Source organism: Anabrus simplex, chromosome 8, assembly GCF_040414725.1.
Source record: "Anabrus simplex isolate iqAnaSimp1 chromosome 8, ASM4041472v1, whole genome shotgun sequence".
Classification (NCBI taxonomy): domain Eukaryota; kingdom Metazoa; phylum Arthropoda; class Insecta; order Orthoptera; family Tettigoniidae; genus Anabrus; species Anabrus simplex.
In genome coordinates this window covers 8,349,716-8,370,043 of record NC_090272.1, presented here as the reverse complement: position 1 = coordinate 8,370,043, position 20,328 = coordinate 8,349,716, and the positions used below count along the sequence as shown (strand labels likewise).

The window sequence follows — 20,328 nt, the reverse complement described above, 5'->3', positions numbered from 1 at the left end:
AACTCCCTGTCACCGTAAGTACAAATGGTGAAGTGAGTCCTCAATAATGTTTGAGGCGCAACCCGAGGCTTAACGTGTGGTTCCGTATCAACAGTGGCAACGTTTTCCTTCATTTTAACTGTCATCTTCAGAATCACCACTTGCACTATCCTCTGCAGCAGGTTCTGGCACTTTATCAGCTGCCATGCAGCGTATCAGGAATGACACCTGTACGACAAGCTTTGTTTTGCTAATAGGAAATGGATGTCTACTTGATTTTTGGCAATTCTTTTGGGCACGAGTGTGCTCTTCCCTTTACAAGAACACTGATTGAACGATATTGATCAAAGCGCGCGTACTTGTACTCCGGAATCCATTAATACTCCTTCATATACGTACTTCAAATATATCACTTTCACCCAGAGGACAACATGACCATGTCATCATTGAACCTATTCTTCAACAACTGTTTTGTCATTTGTGGAAGGTGCAACAAATCAGAATATTTGCCAGTGCATATCACTGTGCACTGAGTTCCAACAACGTGTGTTCCATCACATGAAGGATGTAAGCTGCAATGCTTTGGTTCCAGTTCTGACACATGCAGGTGTCTCGAAACAAGTAACGTGTTCTGCGAGAGAAGCCAGATAAACAAATTCCAAATTCTGAACTCCCATGGTTGCTATTAATTTCGTTCAACCCAAAGCAATTTGGTCCAGCATATTCGTACACACTCAAACTGTATACACGTATTTTTCCTGATGTACGATAGTTGACTCACATCAGAAGAAGGAATCTGCAAAACGGACTGTAAATCAAATGTTGCGAAATAAAACCAGAAAACCATGTCATATATTCACAATATGTTAAAGAGAATTCAAGTAACTGCCATGTGGATAACACATATTTGACACTACATCATTCATTCTGTCTGTATAGAATATACTTGAAAATCAATATTAAAGTGCACAGGCAAATGGTACTGATGAATAATGCTTTTCTTGCAGACAGAATTTTGTGTATAATAGACCTAAATATTTCTGAAAGATTCATTGCTAGTGAAGAACTGCAAAAGATAGAAGTTAGTTCGTTTCTCCTGCATGCAGAGAATAATTCGTTGGACTTCATGACATTAATAGACAATTTTTCTCATTTTTAGACTTAATACCTTTTCCTTGTAAGCCTCAGAGATAGAGTGAGGACATATGACGCAGCAAGATCGATAGACCAATCAATCAATCAATCAATCAATCAATCAATCAATCAATCAATCAATCAATCAATCAATCAATCAATCAATCAATCAATCAATCAATCAATCAATCAATCAATCAATCAATCAATCAATCAATCAATCAATCAATCAATCAATCAATCAATCAATCAATCAATCAATCAATCAATCAATCAATCAATCAATCAATCAATCAATCAATCAATCAATCAATCAATTCAACGAAATGGACTGGGTTAATAATGCACTTCCCACTGCAGATCAGTGAAATTTAACATAGAGGTTGCGAAGAGATTTGCAATAACTGTGGCAAATTGCGTGAACATCTAAAGCTGGTTTTTGGAAAAAATCTCTTTTAAATCATTTCAAGTTTGAATAGTTTTTCTCTCCGTAAAGCGATGTCACCAACACTTGGGTCACGACGCTCATGACGTGGAACTTACCTTACCGAACTCTGTGAGTCCTCCGTGTTCCGGAAACTTGCTGCTGTGCTCCACTGAGGACGAATCCGCCCTGCAAGAGAAAAGCATTCTTTACGACTTCCGTTGCTATAAGCACTGGCGTACTAGAGTTGTGTGGTGGAGGACCTACCAGGGGGTGTTGCAGGTGTGAGTGAGTGTCATGTAGCGCACCCCCAGGTCGTACAGGATACGTAACACCGCCAGCGAGTTCCCGATACTGTGTCCACCCTCCACGCCGATAAGCGAGGCGATGCGGTTCTTGCTGTGCGCTTCCATGATTTCTGAAAGCAAACACAGACACAATGTTCATGTCAGAGTACAATGTTTGAAATACACGGAAATAACAAAGAAAATATTTTTCCCTTTGCGAAAATCAAATAATCATTAACATATGTCTCGGTCATGGGCACCCATGAAGTGCTGCTAATTTGAGATGGTAACCAGCCACAAAACACAGGCTGCGTGGTCCGTCACGCATTTGTCGCGTCACGTTACACAAATCAGACAAGACTCGATCAGACCTGCCCGTCGCCTGAAATACTGGTAAGTCGATATAATCGAGCATAGGGTCGACTGCCTGCATCGCTTAGTGCTTTCGGAAGTCAATCAGGACCGAACTCTTGCTATGTGGGGGGTTCATGTGCCTTAAAGGTCTTTCTGTAGAGCAGTGGTAAGAGAGTCTGCTTCCTGGTTTTAGGATGTCGGGTTCAAAGACGGCCGATGTAATCCGAATTTTGAAGTGCGGAAGAAAGTCCATTCGACACTCCACGCGCAAAGATGTCAGCAGGTAAAAGATCTGTCGTCACACGTTTAGTGCTTACCTTCAAAATTAATTGAAATTCAGCCACAGATTAGACAACAGAGATCCGACTTAGTAAAACTGAACGTCAACAAGCATCCTAAATAACAAAACATTAAATTCATGAACGATTATTATTATTATTATTATTATTATTATTATTATTATTATTATTATTATTATTATTATTATTATTATTATTATTACTATAAAACGGGAATACATTGCAAAATGTAATGTTGTACACGGTATTGTGTAAATTTCCCTCCCTGTGGTATAAACAAAATTTCAGATTATTTTATTACGTCCGCCTCTCTGGTGTAGTGGTTAGTGTGATTAGGTGTCACACCCGAAGGCCCGGGTTGGATTCCGGCTCAGCCACAAAATTTGAAAAGTGGTACAAGGACTGGAAATGGGTCTACTCATTCACTCGAGGTCAAGTGAGTAGAAGTGGGGTGGGTGGTTTATATTCTTTCCCACCTCAGCCACCTCGAAGAGTATTTCCGTGATTTCCCACTTCTCCTGAGGCAAATGCCGGGATAGTACATAACTTAAGCCCACAGCAGCTTCTTCCCTTCTTCCTTGTCTATCCCTTCCAAACCCCCACAAGGCTCCTGTTCAGTATAGTAGGTGAGGCCGCCTGGCTGGTGTACTGGTCCTCATCCCACTTGTATCCCTTAACCCAAAGTCTCATGCTCCAGTAGAGGTGCGATCACTCACGGAGTCCGGGGGCAAAACTAACCCCGGAAGTTAAATGAATAATGAAATTAAATTACTTTGTGTTGTCATCAGTCCATAGACTAGTTTGATGCAGCTCTCCATGCTAAACTATCCTGCGTTAACCTTTTCATTTAATAACTACTTCATCCTACATCTGCTCTAATTTGCTTGTCATATTCGTACCTTGGTCCACCCCTACGGTTCTTACCTACTACACTTCCCTCAAAAACCACTGTTAAAGTCCCGGGTGTCTTAAGATGTGTCCTATCATTTTATCTGTTCCTTTCATAAAATTTAGCCCAATCGATCTCCTCTGACCAGTTTAATTCAGTATCCCTTCATTCCTGATTCTATCTGCCCATCCCACCTTCAGCATTCTTCTGTAATACTACATTTCAAAAGCTTATATTATCTATTCTTTCTGAGCTGGTTATCGCCCATATTTCATTTCCATATTCAAGTCTTCTAAAACACCTTTCTAATTCCCACATCAATGTTCGAGTTGCAGGAATTTATTTTCTTAAGAAAAGCCTTCCTTGCTTGTGCTAGCCTGCATTTTATGTCCTCCTTTCTTCTTTCATCGTTAGTTATGTCACTGTCCAAGTAACAATACTCCTCTACTTCCGTTAAGACTTCATTTCCTAATCTAATATTTCCTGCGACATCTGACTCTGTTATACCGCACTCCATTGCTTTTGTTTTCGACATTTTTTTCATCTTGTACTCCTCACCCAAAACTCTGTTCAGACCATTCAGAAATTTCTCCAGATCTTCTGCAGTCTCAGATAAAATAACAATATCATTGGCAAATCTTGGGGTTTTGATTTCCTCTCTTTGGACATTGACTGCCTTTCCAAATCCCTCTTTGATTTTCTTTATCACATGCTCTATGTAAACATTAAAAAGGAGAGGGGACAAACAGCATCCTTACCTCACTCCTGTCTGGATTAGTGTCTCTTTTATCAAAGCCCCCGATTCTTATCACTGCAGACTAATTTTTGTACAGATTGTAGATAATTCTCCTTTCTCGGTGTCAGATACAGATCGCCTGGCCCAATCAACATTATCGAAAGCCTTTTCTAGATCTACGAACACCTTGTACGTGCGCTTGTCTTTCTTAATTCGATACTCTAAGATCAGTAACGTCAGGATTGCTTCATATGTTCCCAGAAAGCCAAACTGATCTTCTGCCAACTCAGTTTCAACTTGTCTTTCCATTCTTCTGTAAATAATACATGTTAAACTTTTGCAGGCATGAGATACTAAACTAAGGGTGCGATCGTTTTCACACTTGCCAGCACCGGCATCATACATCGTACACACTAGACGGAATAACGTCGCCATGTATTAAATTATTGAACTGTATAATTAATTGATAATATGTATATATTTAATCACAAGTAGGTAATTTTTAAATTATTATGTATATATAGGGTTTTAATAATCCATTTCACATCATCATTTCATTTCTTTGTATCGCGGCTATAACGTATTCTGAACGAACAACTTATTGTGTAAAGTATTTAAACATATTTCATATTAATAGCTTGCAGTAAATTTTCCAATAGCCGTAGTGAGGTGACCGGGGTCAGCAGGCTAATTTCAGCCCATTACCACGAAATGTACGTCATCAAGCTTAGGAGAGACCGTACCCCTTACGTACTGTGATGAGACAGTTGAAACCATTTTAACGCTTACTTTTCGAAGTTCGCGACCTGACGCTTCGTTTCCGCGGGAAAGTTCAGTCTATGTGAATGGACGTAATGAAGCAACGTGATGGATTCATAGCAATGAACAGGAGAAGGGATGGTACATTAAATCTTACTGGACCATGCGATATGGTTGATGGAGGGAGACTTTGGAACCTGTATACTCTTAGACACTCGAACTTGGAAGGATACTCAGACTCAGACACTCTTACTTGGAAGGACACTCTTACGACGATTCTACGTCTGCACATCGGAGAAGATCTTAACTTAGTTCACTTCCCATCTGGGTAGTATGCTACTCAAAAGTTACTCTCATTGGGGCCAGTTATCTAAATGACGAGAGGTAAAGTCAACGGGAGACCGGTTTTGACTAGTATAGGACAAGAGAGATTTTGTTATGAATTTAGTTACGCTACAATTCGGTAATACGGAGGAATACAAGTGTATTCTCTCCATCAACGTAACCCATGGTGGTTTTGCTATTAAAATTAGGACTCATTACGACTTTATGTAAGGAGAACAGTAGGAAGTGTTAAAGGCAGGAAAAGTCGCAGTACAGCTAGTGTACTATGCACAAAGCAGAAGTAGGACTGGAATCCACAACACGAGGTGACGCCGCCTGTACGAGAGATCCATCAATCAACAGCTGATACACACATCGTATCCAGATAAGTGCCTACAAATGGTGAGCTAATGGCATAAATGACTGCAAGTCTTGATTTTCTTAGAGTTTATTTCATTCAATTTTTCTTTTGATTCCGTAAGTTCAGATTTCGTTAATACGCCGTTACGTCACGTTTTTCACCTTAATAAATAGCTGTTTTAATTTGTATTTTCTGAAATTATCATTAATGATCCTTAACTTCCAAGTTACTGTACTTAATGGATAGTGTTCAGTCACCTCACCCCTGGGAGTTTTTTAAAGTCTCATTACATGTTATTATTATTATTATTATTATTATTATTATTAATTATCAACTATCGTTTTCAAGTCATAAGCTTGAAGGCCGGCGCCCATAGAATATTGTTTATGGAGAAACAATGAGATATCATTTATTCATATTAATATTAAGGTGACCTGCCACGTCATAATTTTGTCACACATCTGTGGGCAGAGTGGGTACGTCACATTCTGGCTTGTCTTAAGGCAGTCAGTAATTCTGAGGGTATGCCAATTCCCGGTGCCTTGTTCCTACTTGGGTCTCTCAAAGCTCTGTCAAATTCTGACCTCAAATTTGGGTCTCCCATGTCATCAGCACGAACAGGTGTTCTTTTTCCAGAACCCTATCATCTATTTCTGTACCTTGATATAACTATTGGATATGTTCCTGACATCTTTTGCCTTATCTTCTTTCCCTAGAAGTGGTTTTCCGTCTGAGCTTTTAATATTCATACACCTAGTTTTCCTTTGTCCAAAAGTTTCCTTGATTTTCATGTATCCAGCACTTGCCTTTCCTAGGACCATACAACCTTCAACTTCCTTGTACTTCTCTTTCAGCCATCCTTCGTTAGCTGTCCTGTACTTTCTATCTTCTTAATTCTTTATTCGGATGTGTTCATTTCTGCTCTCCTCATTTGTTATTCTTGTACTCTCTTGGATCATAAATCACGCGAAGAAGCTCGTGAGTTATCCATTGATTCCCAGTTGATCTTTCTTTTCTTCCTAACTTTTCTTAAGCAGCGTTACTGATCTCATTCTCACGACTGTCCATTTTTTCCTCTACTGCGTTTCCTTCAGCCTTTTCATTTAGTTCCTGTGTTAAATATTCCTTGAAACAATCCCTCAAAGTCTCTTCTTTCAACTTGTCTAGAACTTCAACTTCAGATGGCATTTCATGACCAACAGGTTGTGGTCAGAGTCCATGTCCGCTCCTGGGGATAGTCTTGCAATCCAAAACCTGGTTTCTAAATCACTGACTAATCATAATGAAGTCTATTTGATACTTTGCTGTGTCTCCAGGTCTCGTCCATCTATACATCCGTCATTTGTGGTGTTTGAACCAAATATTAGCCAGGACTAATGTTCGGTGTAGAATCCAATCAGCCTGCTTCCTCTTTCATTCCTTTATCCCACTCAGAACTCTCCTACTGTATTACCCTCTTTTCCTTGGCCTACCACTGCATTCCGGTCACTCACCATAATTATATTCTCTTCACTTTTTACATATTGTATTAAAGCTTCGATCTTTGCATATATTCCTTCGATTTCCACGTCATCAGCTGAACTAGTAGGCAACAATATTCCTTTCACTATGCTGGCCGTAGTAGCTCACCCGTTGCCCTCTTTTCTTATTCGTTATTAAACCAACTCTTGAATTTGCCATGTTTGATTTTGTGTTGACAATTCTGTAGTAACCCGACCAAATATCTTGTTCTTCCTGCCAACCTACTTCACTTATACCAACTACATCTAATTTTAGTCTATCCATCTCCCTTTTCATATTATCTAACGTACCACAACGATTCAAAGTTCTAACACTTCTCGCTGCGATCCGATATATTCCTGATGATTACCCCCTCTCCTATAGTCCCCACCCGGAGATCGGAATTCGGGACCATTTTACCTCCGGAATATTTTACCCAGAAGGAAGCCATCATCAGTTCATCATTCATCCAGAGAGCTACATGTCCTCGGGAGTTGGTTACGACTGTAGTTTCCCGTTGCATTCAGCCGTGTAGCAGTATCAACACAGCTAAGCCATGTTGAGTATTATTACAAGGCCAGATGAATCATCTTGACTGCCACCCTTGCAGTTTCAGAAAGGCTGCTACTCCCCTTTCGATGAACCATTCGTTAGCCTTGTCTCTCGACAGACACCTACGGCTCGGCTATCTGCTTCAATGGGACACGCAAGCCTCCCCACCGCGGCAAGATCACATGGTTCACAGGGGAGATGAAATAATTAAATAATAATGTGGAAGGCTTACGCACACAGAAACACTCATAAACATTATATTTGTGCACTCAAGTTGTTAGGTTGTAATATTAGATGGTGCTAGCACATACAAAGTAACCTGCCTACACCGTTCCACATAATTGGCATTTCAAAACCCTCTTTAGTTCCAAAGTGAAGTAAATCTAAGAACCCACGACTATGTTTTTGGTATTCTTTGCACTATGTTACCAAGCCAAGCAGATTTTGTTGGAAGTGATGTAACTGCATACAAAAGTAAACTCTCTATTTTATTTATCCATTTATTAAGAAATCGCGTTTCCCGAAAATTGTATTTCTTATAGATGCGTCGCTTTGGAAACAAGTCCTTGAAATATGGTCGAGGAAATGCGCACAAAGGTCACTCGTATTGAAATATACGGATATTGTTTTAAATTTTGTTTTACTTCGCACCGACACAGATAGGTCTTACGGCGACGATCGGATAGGAAAAGGCTAGGAATTGGAGGAAAGCGGCCGTGGCCTAAGGTAAAGCCCTATCATTTGCCTGGGGTTAAAATGGGAAACCACGGAAAACAATTTTAAGTTTTGCCAAGAGTGGGGTTCGAACCCGCGATCTCTCGAATGGAAGCTCACATCCGCGCGCCGCTAATCGCACGGCCAACTTGCTCGGTTGTACATAATTTCCTCTCCTTCTCTACTTAAGAAAGAGATCCCTTCCACCCTGCCATCAACGAACAAGAAGCGTTGCTCTAGGAAACGAAAATAAACTATATTTTAACACATAGACGCCGAGACATTCAGAAGAAAAAACTGATCCATCGAGTTATATGAAACCGAAGAAGATGAGTGGTACATCGGTGGATTACATATTTAATGCGCGTGGGAATATTAGGAGACGTTAGAAGAGCTATAGAGAGAATCGAGTCTTAAAACGCGTTATTTCCTTTAACTCCCTTCATTTGCCTGCTTCGTCCGCGTTTTAACGCCTCATTCTTGCATATCATGATGATTGCAGCCTGAATATCCACTCAAGTATCCATAAACATGCACCAAACCCATTGAACTGTTTATAACTTGTTAAAATTAAAGTACACCTTAACTGAGCAACAAATTACACTGAGGCTACGTTGTTTGCGTCGCATAGCTGTCAGCTGGCATTTATGAGTTAGTGGGTTCGAACCTCACACTCGGCAGATGTGAAGATAGCATCCCGTAGTTTCCTATGTTTACATCAAGCATGTTCTGGGGCTGTATCTTAATTATTCGTCCCTTTCCTATCCCATCGTCTCCTAAGACCTATCCGTGTCGGTGTGACGTAAGGGATATTACAAAAGTAAGAAACAAAAAAACATTTTATACTAAACGATTTGACTTTCCAAGAAATAAGCAAGCACAATCTTCTCACGAGCAGTGGTTCGCTGGCCACTACACCATTTCTTACGTCCAAGTCTTTTTTATGACTTGTAGTGTGAAGGTACAGAGGGATGGACACTTAGTTTAGCGATCAGAAGGTTTAGAAATGTGGGCCTATAGTCAAATGCTTTATATCTCAAGGATGGAAAGGATTACTAAAACTGAAGTGTTGAAACGTATGACTACACGGACAGAAATTCCTCTAATAAACAAGAAATAGAAGATTTCTATGGACGTTTCTTCTGCAAGGAGAAATAATTTATGGCACACGCAAACTATACAGAGGAATGATGTCTGGTTTGCGTAACGTGCGAGATTGGTACCAACAAGACACACACACTCTCTATTTCATGAGGCAAACGACAAATCTATAATCGTCAGCATGATCTCCAACCTTCTTTAAACAGAGGAGGCATCAGAAGACGAACAAGAAGATGAGTAATTGTTCACAACATGAAGCACTCACTGCTTTTTGATATTCATGTGGAATAATTGTAGTACATAGTCCGCAATGTTTAAACTGTCTGCCACAGTGTTCTATGAGTAAACAATGTAGTTTTGATGAATAGCAACAAAGAAAGCAATACTGAAACTGGACAGTCAAAATACCTACAATGGACATATATATTTTATTATGTAGAATATGGAAGTGTTCCAGGCACGCAAAATGATAACTGCACACCTCAAATTCGTCTCGATCGATAACATGTTGAGTATCGGAATACCAATTCCCGGACGCGTAGCTTACAAGGTGGCCGAATGATAATAGTTATTTCAATTTTTGTCCAGTGACGTTTGTAACGGAAACCAGTTGCTATAGACTTGTATGGAGTACAAAGTTGCGCACGATGCCTTTTCTCATAAACACATCATTCAAACTTAACCTTCTAGCAAGAGAAAAGTATCAAGATTCTTTAGGAAAATGAGCTAATCCCAAAATTTCGATATGATTGAAAGTATTCATTGTGAATATTTTCAGTTTTAAGCAAGAGCACATAAAAGTAGGCTATTTCGAAACTAAAATTTGTATCAAAATGTCGCCTCGCTGTCTAAAAGTCGTTGTCAGAAGTTCACGAATTAAATAGAGTTCACTAGTGCCCGACTACTCCTCAGCCAATACTAACTACCTGCGTGCCTTGTGGTTTAAATAATTACTTATATTGAATTTCAGAGGCATTGTACTGTCACACATGAATCCTGGCACATCTCGTGTTTCTCTCTCACACATTCTTGCTACGTCTATCACGAATTCGAAATATTTAAAGCTTGCTACTCCATTCGAAATTTCCTTCAGGTGTCCTTTCCTTCCTTTGTTCAGTGGTTACAATTACTTCTGTCGTCTTTGTGTTCAGAGTTTCTTGTCATTGGACATTCTCATCTTGTATCGCCGGTACAAATAACAACTATGCCTATCAATATTCATGCCACGTGCCTCAATTCCAATCCCTAGAGTAGTATAAATTTAATTGCAAAATTTTATGTTTCTCCAAGTGGAGTGTACGCTTGATACATATCATCGACTACTTTCATTCTTTTTGCCCGACACACATCGTTTCCTCGAAATAACTTGCAATTCTATAATTTGTCCGTCTTACATCTATTTTACACGGTTTCTTTTCTTGCAATTATCTGACAATAAAGACAACCCACAGGTCCTTCTCCCTCCAGAGATTCTTATGACAGTGTTACAGATCGCTGAATACAATATATACATATATTCCTAACACTGAGGATTAGCACTAGTGTGTCAACATTCGGATTCCAATGTCACTGGTTCAAGCCCGAGGGCTCCTTGACTTGAAACAGTGAATTGCCAACCACGGGTCCCTTAGCTGAGTGCTTGTTACGCTGTGGGAGGGGGCGGTAAAATAACACCCACGGTATCCCCTCCTGTCTAAGAGACGACTAAAAAGGTCCCATGGGCCATTAACTTGCGAGCGTGGCTTGGCGACTACGGAGCTCCTAGGTGAGTCCTCACATTGCTTCCACTTACTAGAACCAGGCTTCTCACTTTCATCTATCCTATCCAACCTCTCTGGGTCAATTATTGTTTTCCCACCCCGACGCTATTAGGTTCGAAGAGCTAGGGAGTCATTCATTTACCGCTCAAGTGTGGCCTGTATCCAGCTTCCGTGAGATAGTGGGTTCGAACCCCACTGTGGGCAGCTCTGAAGAAGGTTTCCGGAGTTTTCGCATTTTCACAGCAGGCTGTACCTTAATTAAGGCCACGGCTGCTTCCTTCCCACGCCTAGGCCTTTTCTATCCCATCGTCTCTATAAGACCTCCCTGGTCGGTATGACGTAAAGCAAGTTAAAGAAAAGTCTTTCATTTTTACGCCCTTCGTGGCCCTTATCATTCTTTGGCCGATAAATTCATTTTTCGAAGTGTCGTATCCTTTCCTTTTTTTCCTGTCGTTATTGTTAATAGAGGACGGTTGCCTAGATGTACTTCCCGTTAAAACAATAATCACCACCTCCATCACTGAGTCCTGCCGTTACTTCCACTTACTTGTAGCAGGCTCCTCAGTTTAATCCATCCTATCCGACCTCCCTTGGTCAACTCTTGTTCTTTCTTCACTTCGACGGTATTGGGTGTGGATTCCTAGGGAGTCTCAATTTCACGGCCATCGTAGCTCTTCGCTTCCTTTCCTCGATATCCTCCTTTTTTGAAGTATTCAACCCATTCCACTTTTACCTTCTCTTTAGTGTTAATAGAGTATGGTTGCCGAGTTTTATTTCTTCTGATAACAATAATCACCACCATTCACTGGTTCAAAGCTCGATTTTTGAAGCGCGGAAGAATGTTCGCCACTGCATGTCGTACGATGTCCTTTACGCAACAAAATTTACTACACTACAGTCATTTATCACCCAATAAAATTAGTTTTTCTGTCAACGGATAGCGTAAAACGGAATGTGGAAATCGACACGTGGTCAGCCTAAAACCCATGCGATTACATTATTTACCTTGGGGAGAATAATTATGTTGCTAATTAGATTTGCTTTGAGTTGAACTTATTCATAAAGCTCGTGGAGTTTCCGAAACGAATGGCCCTTGCTGTTCTCCTCTGCCATTCCCGTGATCGTCCCACTCATTTACCGCGCACAGCGAGTGTGTTCCTTTTCTCACAATGTATCTTAGCGTGCGTATCGTCATGGGAGAAATAAAATCACCTGCTGTGAAAGAGGAGCTACAGCTTAAAATATTCATAGAAACTGACTTAATTTTATACTATGAAGAAGAGAATTTAAAATATTTTACCGGGTTTTTAATATACTAGCAATAAATTACGCTGCTAGCATCAGTCAAAAGAATATATTGGAACGGCAAATGCTCAAGTGGTCTACGTTTTCGTAATTCAAAGACATAAGGTTCCCCTTTCGAGCTATATCCACCCCATTCTGATTTTAAAGTGGTTATCGTATTGATTTCAATAGAGGCCGTTACCGACTTAAGGAATATCATAAAAAAATATGCGGTACACTTTATCTCTATACTTCTGGATGGGGAATTTAATTCTTTTAAAGGCCTCAACTCGATGTTTAACGGTGTTTCCATTTTTCGGAAAGTTTTTCCAAGAAATCCGCCGCTTCAAATCATTATTTGAATCCACCTAACAATTGCCTTTGAATGACATAGATATTGTAAAAGTCGACCCGTTTGAACTATAGAAATAAGCAATAATGTACGAAACTTTATTCCCCTTTGTACCGACACTGTGGAGGTGAAGGGGTCCTTGCACATTTTGAGAAGTCCTTCAAACAAATACCAACTACTTTTACGCTGTCTGTAGACGCCGAGGAGCGAGACGTTCATTTACTTGCCGGTAAAACTACCAACAGGGGGCACCCTCAAATACCACCGCACCGAGCCAGGATCGAAGCTGCCGAATTGGGGTCAGACCCCTGAACCTTTCAGCCCGGCAACCTTTCACAATAGTAGACTACAAAAATCACGCTCTGTAACTTTATTTATTTATGGCATATCAGTGGCAAAGTAAAGAAACGGGGGCCTTCTTACACATAATCGCGTACATTGCAACATAATAAAGAAGTAGTATAATTGGATGGTTCTGCGGCCACCTCCACCTCGGGCTCCCAGAGGCCACCTCCACCTCCACCTCAGCCAGAGGCCTCCCAGTGGCCACCTCCACCTCCACCTCAACCAGAGGCCTCCCAGATGCCTCCTCCACCTCCACCTCAGCCAGAGGCCTCCCAGAGGTCTCCTCCACCTCCGCGGGAAATTTGAATTTGTAAACAAAGCCACGTGCTTTTTGACAGCTGTCATCGACAACAACGCATCGCTAACCTCAGTACTGCCATCTTGACGGGCCTAAACCTCAGTAGTGCCAACTTAACCTAACTAGCGCGAGATAAACAAAGCCACGTGCTTTTTGACAGCCACGTGCTTTCTTGACAGCTGTCATCCGCCATCTTTAAACTACAGAGCACCGTGCTGCCCTCTTTCGTCACCTGTCATCGGCAGTGCTGCCATCTTGACGGGCCTAAACCTTAGTGCTACCAACTTAACCTCACTAGCTCGAGATAAACAAATCCACGTGCTTTTTGACAGCTACGTGCTTTTTTGATAGCTGTCATCCGCCATCTTTAATCTATAGAGTACAGTGCTGCCCTCTTTAGCTACTTACCTTTGAAATGTGGTGGCGGATAATTTGAAAAATGCTTTTCGACAAGCAGCCATCTTTAATCCAGAGAGAACAGTGCTGCCCTCTATGTGGTGGCGGCAAATTGAAAAATTCCACATGCTCTTGTTTGAAAACAAACTCACGTGCTTTTTTGACAGCTGTCATCTGCCATCTTTAACCTATAGAGCACAGTGCTGCCCTCTATGTGGTGGTGGTAAATTCCACGTGCTCTTGTTTGGAAACAAAGCCACGTGCAGCTGTCATCCGCCATCTTTAATCAACAGAGCACTGTGCTACTATCATGCGGGCAATTTCATCACCTGTCATCCGCCATCTTTAATCCACAGAACACCGTGCTGCCCTCTTTATGGCTACTACCTTAAGCACGTAATAGCGGACAATTTGAAAAGTTCTGTTAGCTATCATCCGCCATCTTTAATCAAGAGAGCACCGTGCTGCCAACTTTAGCTAGATACCTTTGAAATGTGGTGGCGGCAAATTGAAAAATTCCACGTGCTCTTGTTTGGAAACAAACTCACGTGCTTTTTCGACAGCTACCATCCGCCATCTTTAATCAACAGAGCATAGTGCTGCCCTCTTTAGTTTGAAATGTGATGGCGGCAAATTCCACGTGCTCTTGTTTGGTAAACATAGCCATGTGCTTTTTTGACAGCTGTCATCCGCCATCTTTAATACAGAGAGCACCGTGCTGCCCTCTTTATCGTAGTAGATGTAAATTCGTCACCTGTCATCCGCGGTGCTGCCATCTTTAGCTAGATACCTTTGAAAAGTGGTGGCGGATAATTTAAAAAGAAAAATTCTACAGCAGCCCTCTCTCGACGCTAATTGCATAAGATGGTGGCTATACATGACTCCTTAAGGGTGCTTACGCAAGATGGCTGCTATACACAGGTTCTTATGAGACGCCCTTGGGATGCTTGCGCAAGATGACAGTTATACATGCTCCTTATGAGATACCCTAGGGATGCTTGCGCAAGATAGCGGCTGATCTTATGGGACGGCTTAAGGGTCCTTGGACAAGATGGCTTGAGACGCCCTAAGGATGCTTGCGCAAGATGGCGGACACAAGATGGCAGCTATACATAACTCCTTATGAGACGCTTTAAGGGTGCTTGCGCAAGATAGTTGCTACTCTTAGCTTAGAGGCTAACGTGTCATGCTAGTTCGATTCATTAAATTTAGGGCTTAAATGCAAAATGTTAAATATATCGAAAACGGTGCACCGTAGAGCAAAACGGACAAAATTTTTCTGCCTAATACCCAGGTTCGCAGTATGAGGAACAAGAAAATAATAGTCTAATGATGGGATCAACGGTTCGGTTCCTACTTAGGCCCTTTGGCATTTGCTCTGTTTTAGCTTGAATTGAAGCGAGTCTTCGTAACATGATCAGGTCTAGCTATGGTAGAGAGTATAACGTACCGTGCAGGTTCGATTCATTAAATTTGGAGGCTTAAATGCAAAATGTTAAATATCTCGAAAACGATGCATCGTAGAGCAAAACGGACAAAATTTTTCCGCCTAATACGTAGGTTCGTAGTATCAGGAACAAGAAAAAACATAGTCTAATGATGAGATCAACGGTTCGATTCCTACTTAAGCCCTTTGGCATTCGCAGCTATCTATTTCTACAAGATGGTGGCTGCTCTTATGAGAAACAAGATGCCTTGAGACGTCCTAGGGATGCTTACGCAAGATGGCAGACACAAAATGGTGACTATACATAGCTCCTTATGAGACGGCCTAGGGGTGCTCGCACAAGATGGCGGCTACTCTTATGAAGAAAGCTAGCTTAGAGGCTACTGCGCAAGATAACAGCTGCTGTTATGCATGTGGTGGAGGGCAATTTGAAATTCTATGTGCTTAATCAACAGAGCACCCTGCTGCCCTCTTTAGCTGAAATGTGGTGGTGGGTAATTTGAAAAATTATTTTGACAGCTATCATCTTTAAAAACAATGGCGACTATACATAGGCTGTTAAGGTCTTATCATTCTCCTCCTCCTCCTCCTCCTCCTCCTCCTCCCCCTCCTCCTTCTCTACCTCCTCCTCCGCCTCTTATGTCAAGGCATAGCTTTATATCGAACAAGTTTAAACCTGCATCGCGAAGGCAAGCGTGTGCAGCGATAACATTATTGTGCATGTTTAGACTTTCGAAACATAAGAAGAGTAGAATCAAACGCTGTACTCGATACGACATGTGATCAGAACATTGATTGATGCGTTCAGAAAAACAAAATAAGTGATCAAGACTAGAATCGAACAATGTACTCAATACATCATGTGTTTAGAATATGTCAGGGGATACGCTTGTTCTAACAAGATCAGATTGAAACATAACAAGACTAGAATAGAACACTGTAATCGATGTTGTTAACTTCAACATGTGATCAGAACATTGATTGATGTGTTCAGAACACAAAATAAGTGATCATGACTAGAATCGAACACTGTACTCGATACAACATGTGATCAGAACATTGATCGATGTGTTCAGAACACGAAATAAGTGATCAAGACTAGAATCGAACACTGTACTCAATACAACATGTGTTTAGAACATGTTAGGGGGTACCCTTGTTCTAAGAAGATCAGAATGAAACATAACAAGACTAGAATCGAACACTGTAATCGATGTTGTTAACCTCAATATATGATCAGAACATTGTTTGATGTATTCAGAGCAAAAGTACAATTTTGATGATTTGCTTAGTGTAAAATCAAAAACTATGGAAACACACTGTGCACATATCGCGTAGCTAACTCGCTCAGTAAGCAATATTGCAAAACTACAACTTCAATGATTTGCATAGTGTAAAAATCAAAAACACACTGTACCCATACTGCGCAGCTAACTCGCTCGGTAAACGATATAGCCAAAGTATAACTTCAAATTATTTACCTTCCATCATTCGTCTTGTGTGTAAAAATCAGTCGAACAAGTTATCGCATAAACATGGCTGAAAAAAAATCGTGATAGGGTATGGAACCCAGGGGTTACATCTTATCAGAAGGGCAAAAAGGATGAAAGGACTCTTCCTCCTCCTTACCGCACATTCCTTGAAGGGCTAATTGGCTGAAGGGCTAATGGGCAAAAGGGCTAAAGGGCTAATGGGCTAAAGGGCTAATGGGCTAAAGGGCTAAAGGAGCAACAACCTCGTCGATCGCTATCAGCAAGAACGCTTGTACTTTGTTAAGTGTAGAAAATTAATCTTTATTTGTAAATGGTTTCATGTTCAGAACAAGGAATGGAAAATCCCCGAGGTGCGATGAGTTACGTTTTTCGAATTAGTGTTTGGAACACTGAACTTTTCAAGATGATAGCAGAGAGTTTAGCAATGTTCTGTTGTTGGATTTTAAATTCCGCGCTACAACATGCATAAGGTGGTAGCCTTGAGGTTTACCGCCGTAAAGATGGCAAGAGTGAGGTTAACAATGTTCTGTTGTTGGATTTTAAATTCCGCGCTACAACATGCATAAGGTGGCAGCCTTGAGGTTTACCGCCGTAAAGATGGCAAGAGTGAGGTTAACAATGTTCTGCTGTTGGATTTTAAATTCCGCGCTATAACATGCATAAGGTGGCAGCCTTGAGGTTTACCGCCGTAAAGATGGCAGCAGTGAGGTTAGCGACGCTCTATTGTCCTTCAAAGTGAGGTTAGGGTTCGTCAAGAAGACAGCTGTCAAAAAAGCACGTGGCTATGTTTACCAAACAAGAACACGTGGTCGTGACGTCACGGTCACGTAATCAATCCTTAGCTCGACGTCGTTAAGAGCAGTATTAGGGTTAGCTATGCTTAAAGGTCTTGGGAACAGAGCAGCAGTATGAATTGCTATGTTTCAAAGCGTGTACACATGACCTATCGATTTTACATGCATCGACCATCGAACTAAACTTCATCCGCTAGATCGTGCTGCTATCTTAGCATAACCTATACCCATAAAATTAAAGTACAATGAATAGCCATGTTTCAAAGCGTGTACACATCACCTATCGATTTTGCACACATCGACTCTTGTACTAAACTTCTTCCGCTAGATTGTGCTGCTATCTTAGCATAACCTATACGCGTGACCTTAAGGTACAAAGAATAGCCATGTTTCAAAGCGTGTACACATTACCTATCGACTTTGCATGCAACAAATATCGTACTAAACTTCTTCCGCTAGGTTGTGCTGCTATCTTAGCATAACTTATACACATGAACTTAAAGTACAAAGAATAGCCATGTTTCAAAGCGGGTACACATTACTTATTGATTTTGCATGCATCAAATATCGTACTAAATTTCTTCCGCTAGATTGTGCTGCTATCTTAGCATAACCTATACCCATGAACTTAAAGTACAATGAATAGTCATGTTTCAAAGCGTGTACACATCAACTATCGAATTTGCATGTATCGACTCTCGTACTAAACTTCTGCAGGTAGATTGTGCTGCTATCTCAGCATAACTAAGACGCATGAACTTAAAGAACAAAGAAGAGCTATGTCTCAAAACGTGTACACATTACCTATCGATTTTGCAAGCATCGACTCTCGTACTAAACTTCTTCCGCTAGATTGTGCTGCTATCTTAGCGTAACCTATACGCATGACCTTAAGGTACAAAGAATAGCCATGTTTCAAAGCGTGTACACATTACCTATCGACTTTGCATGCAACAAATATCGTACTAAACTTCTTCCGCTAGGTTGTGCTGCTATCTTAGCATAACTTATACACATGAACTTAAAGTACGAAGAATAGCCATGTTTCAAAGCGTGTACACATTACTTATTGATTTTGCATTCATCGAATCTCGTACTAAATTTCTTCCGCTAGATTGTGCTGCTATCTTAGCATAACCTATACCCATGAACTTAAAGTACAATGAATAGTCATGTTTTAAAGCGTGTACGCATCAACTATCGATTTTGCATGTATCGACTCTCGTGCAAAACTTCTTTAGGTAGATTGTGCTGCTATCTTAGCATAACTAAGACGCGTGAACTTAAAGTACAAAGAATAGCCTTGTTTCAAAGCGTGTACACATTACCTAATGATTTTGCAAGCATCGACTCTCGTACTAAACTTCTTCCACTAGATTGTGCTAAAATCGTGTAAGTGTGCTGCTATCTTAGCATAACCTATCGATTTTACATGCATCGACTATCGCAAGCATAACTAAGACGCATGAACTTAAAGTACAAAGAATAGCCTTGTTTCAAAGCGTGTACAGATCACCCTGAACTTCTTCCGCCAGATTGTGCTGCTATCTTAGCATAACCTATACGTATGACTTTAAGGTACAAAGAATAGCCATGTTTCAAAGCGTGTACACATTACCTATCGACTTTGCATGTATCGACTCCCGTACAAAACTTCTTCCGCTAGATTGTGCTGTTATCTTAGCATAACTCATACACATGAACTTAAAGTACAAAGAATAGCCTTGTTTCAAAGCGTTTACACATTACCTAATGATTTTGCACGAAACGACTATCATACTAAACTTTTTCCACTAGATTGTGCTAAAATCATGTAAGTGTGCTGCTATCTTAGCATAACCTATCGATTTTACATGCATCGACTATCGTACTAGACTTCTTCCGCTAGAGCATGTAGCAATCGCTTTTGTGTATCCCAAACCCCTGTGCACGAACTTAAAGCATAAAGATGAGCTATGTTCTAAAGCGTGTACACATCACCTATCGATAATGTATGTATCGAATATCGTACTAAACTTCTCCTGCTAGAGCGTACGAGTATCGCTTGTGCGTGCACGAACTTAAAGCATAAAGAATAGCAATGTATAAAAATCTTGTAAACAAAGCAGCAGCATTACGTATAGTCAAGATTAAATGCGTGCACACATCATGTATCCATGATGCACACAGTACTAAACTTATTCCATTAGAATGTACAAAGTTCGCATGTGTTTGTACTGCTATCTTAGCATAGCCTATGTGCATGAACATAAAGCATAAAGAATAGTTATGTGTAAAAAATCTTGTGAACATAGCAGAGTGTTAACTACGTAGGTGTAGACATTGAACTTTACATGCTGAGGCAACATACTACGTGACCGTGACGTCACGACCACGTGCTCTTGTTTGGTAAACATAGCCACGTGCTTTTTTGACAGCTGTCTTCTTGACGAACCCTAACCTCACTTTGAAGGACAATAGAGCGTCGCTAACCTCACTGCTGCCATCTTTACGGCGGTAAACCTCAAGGCTGCCACCTTATGCATGTTATAGCGCGGAATTTAAAATCCAACAGCAGAACATTGTTAACCTCACTCTTGCCATCTTTACGGCGGTAAACCTCAAGGCTGCCACTTTATGCATGTTGTAGCGCGGAATTTAAAATCCAACAACAGAACATTGTTAACCTCACTCTTGCCATCTTTACGGCGGTAAACCTCAAGGCTACCACCTTATGCATGTTGTAGCGCGGAATTTAAAATCCAAC

At 40.8% G+C, this 20,328-nt stretch overlaps 1 protein-coding gene across 1 annotated transcript in view; it reads right to left on the bottom strand.

Moving 5' to 3' along the window:
* LOC136879105 (dipeptidase 1-like) overlaps window positions 1-20,328 on the bottom strand; it is a 475,836-nt gene that overhangs the window by 132,685 nt on the left and 322,823 nt on the right. Inside the window, exons 5-6 of the mRNA XM_068228978.1 lie at window positions 1,805-1,955; window positions 1,657-1,726 (exon numbers count right to left, since the gene is read on the bottom strand). Coding sequence (XP_068085079.1) covers window positions 1,657-1,726; window positions 1,805-1,955 — 221 coding nt within the window. The remainder of the gene's footprint in view (window positions 1-1,656; window positions 1,727-1,804; window positions 1,956-20,328) is intronic.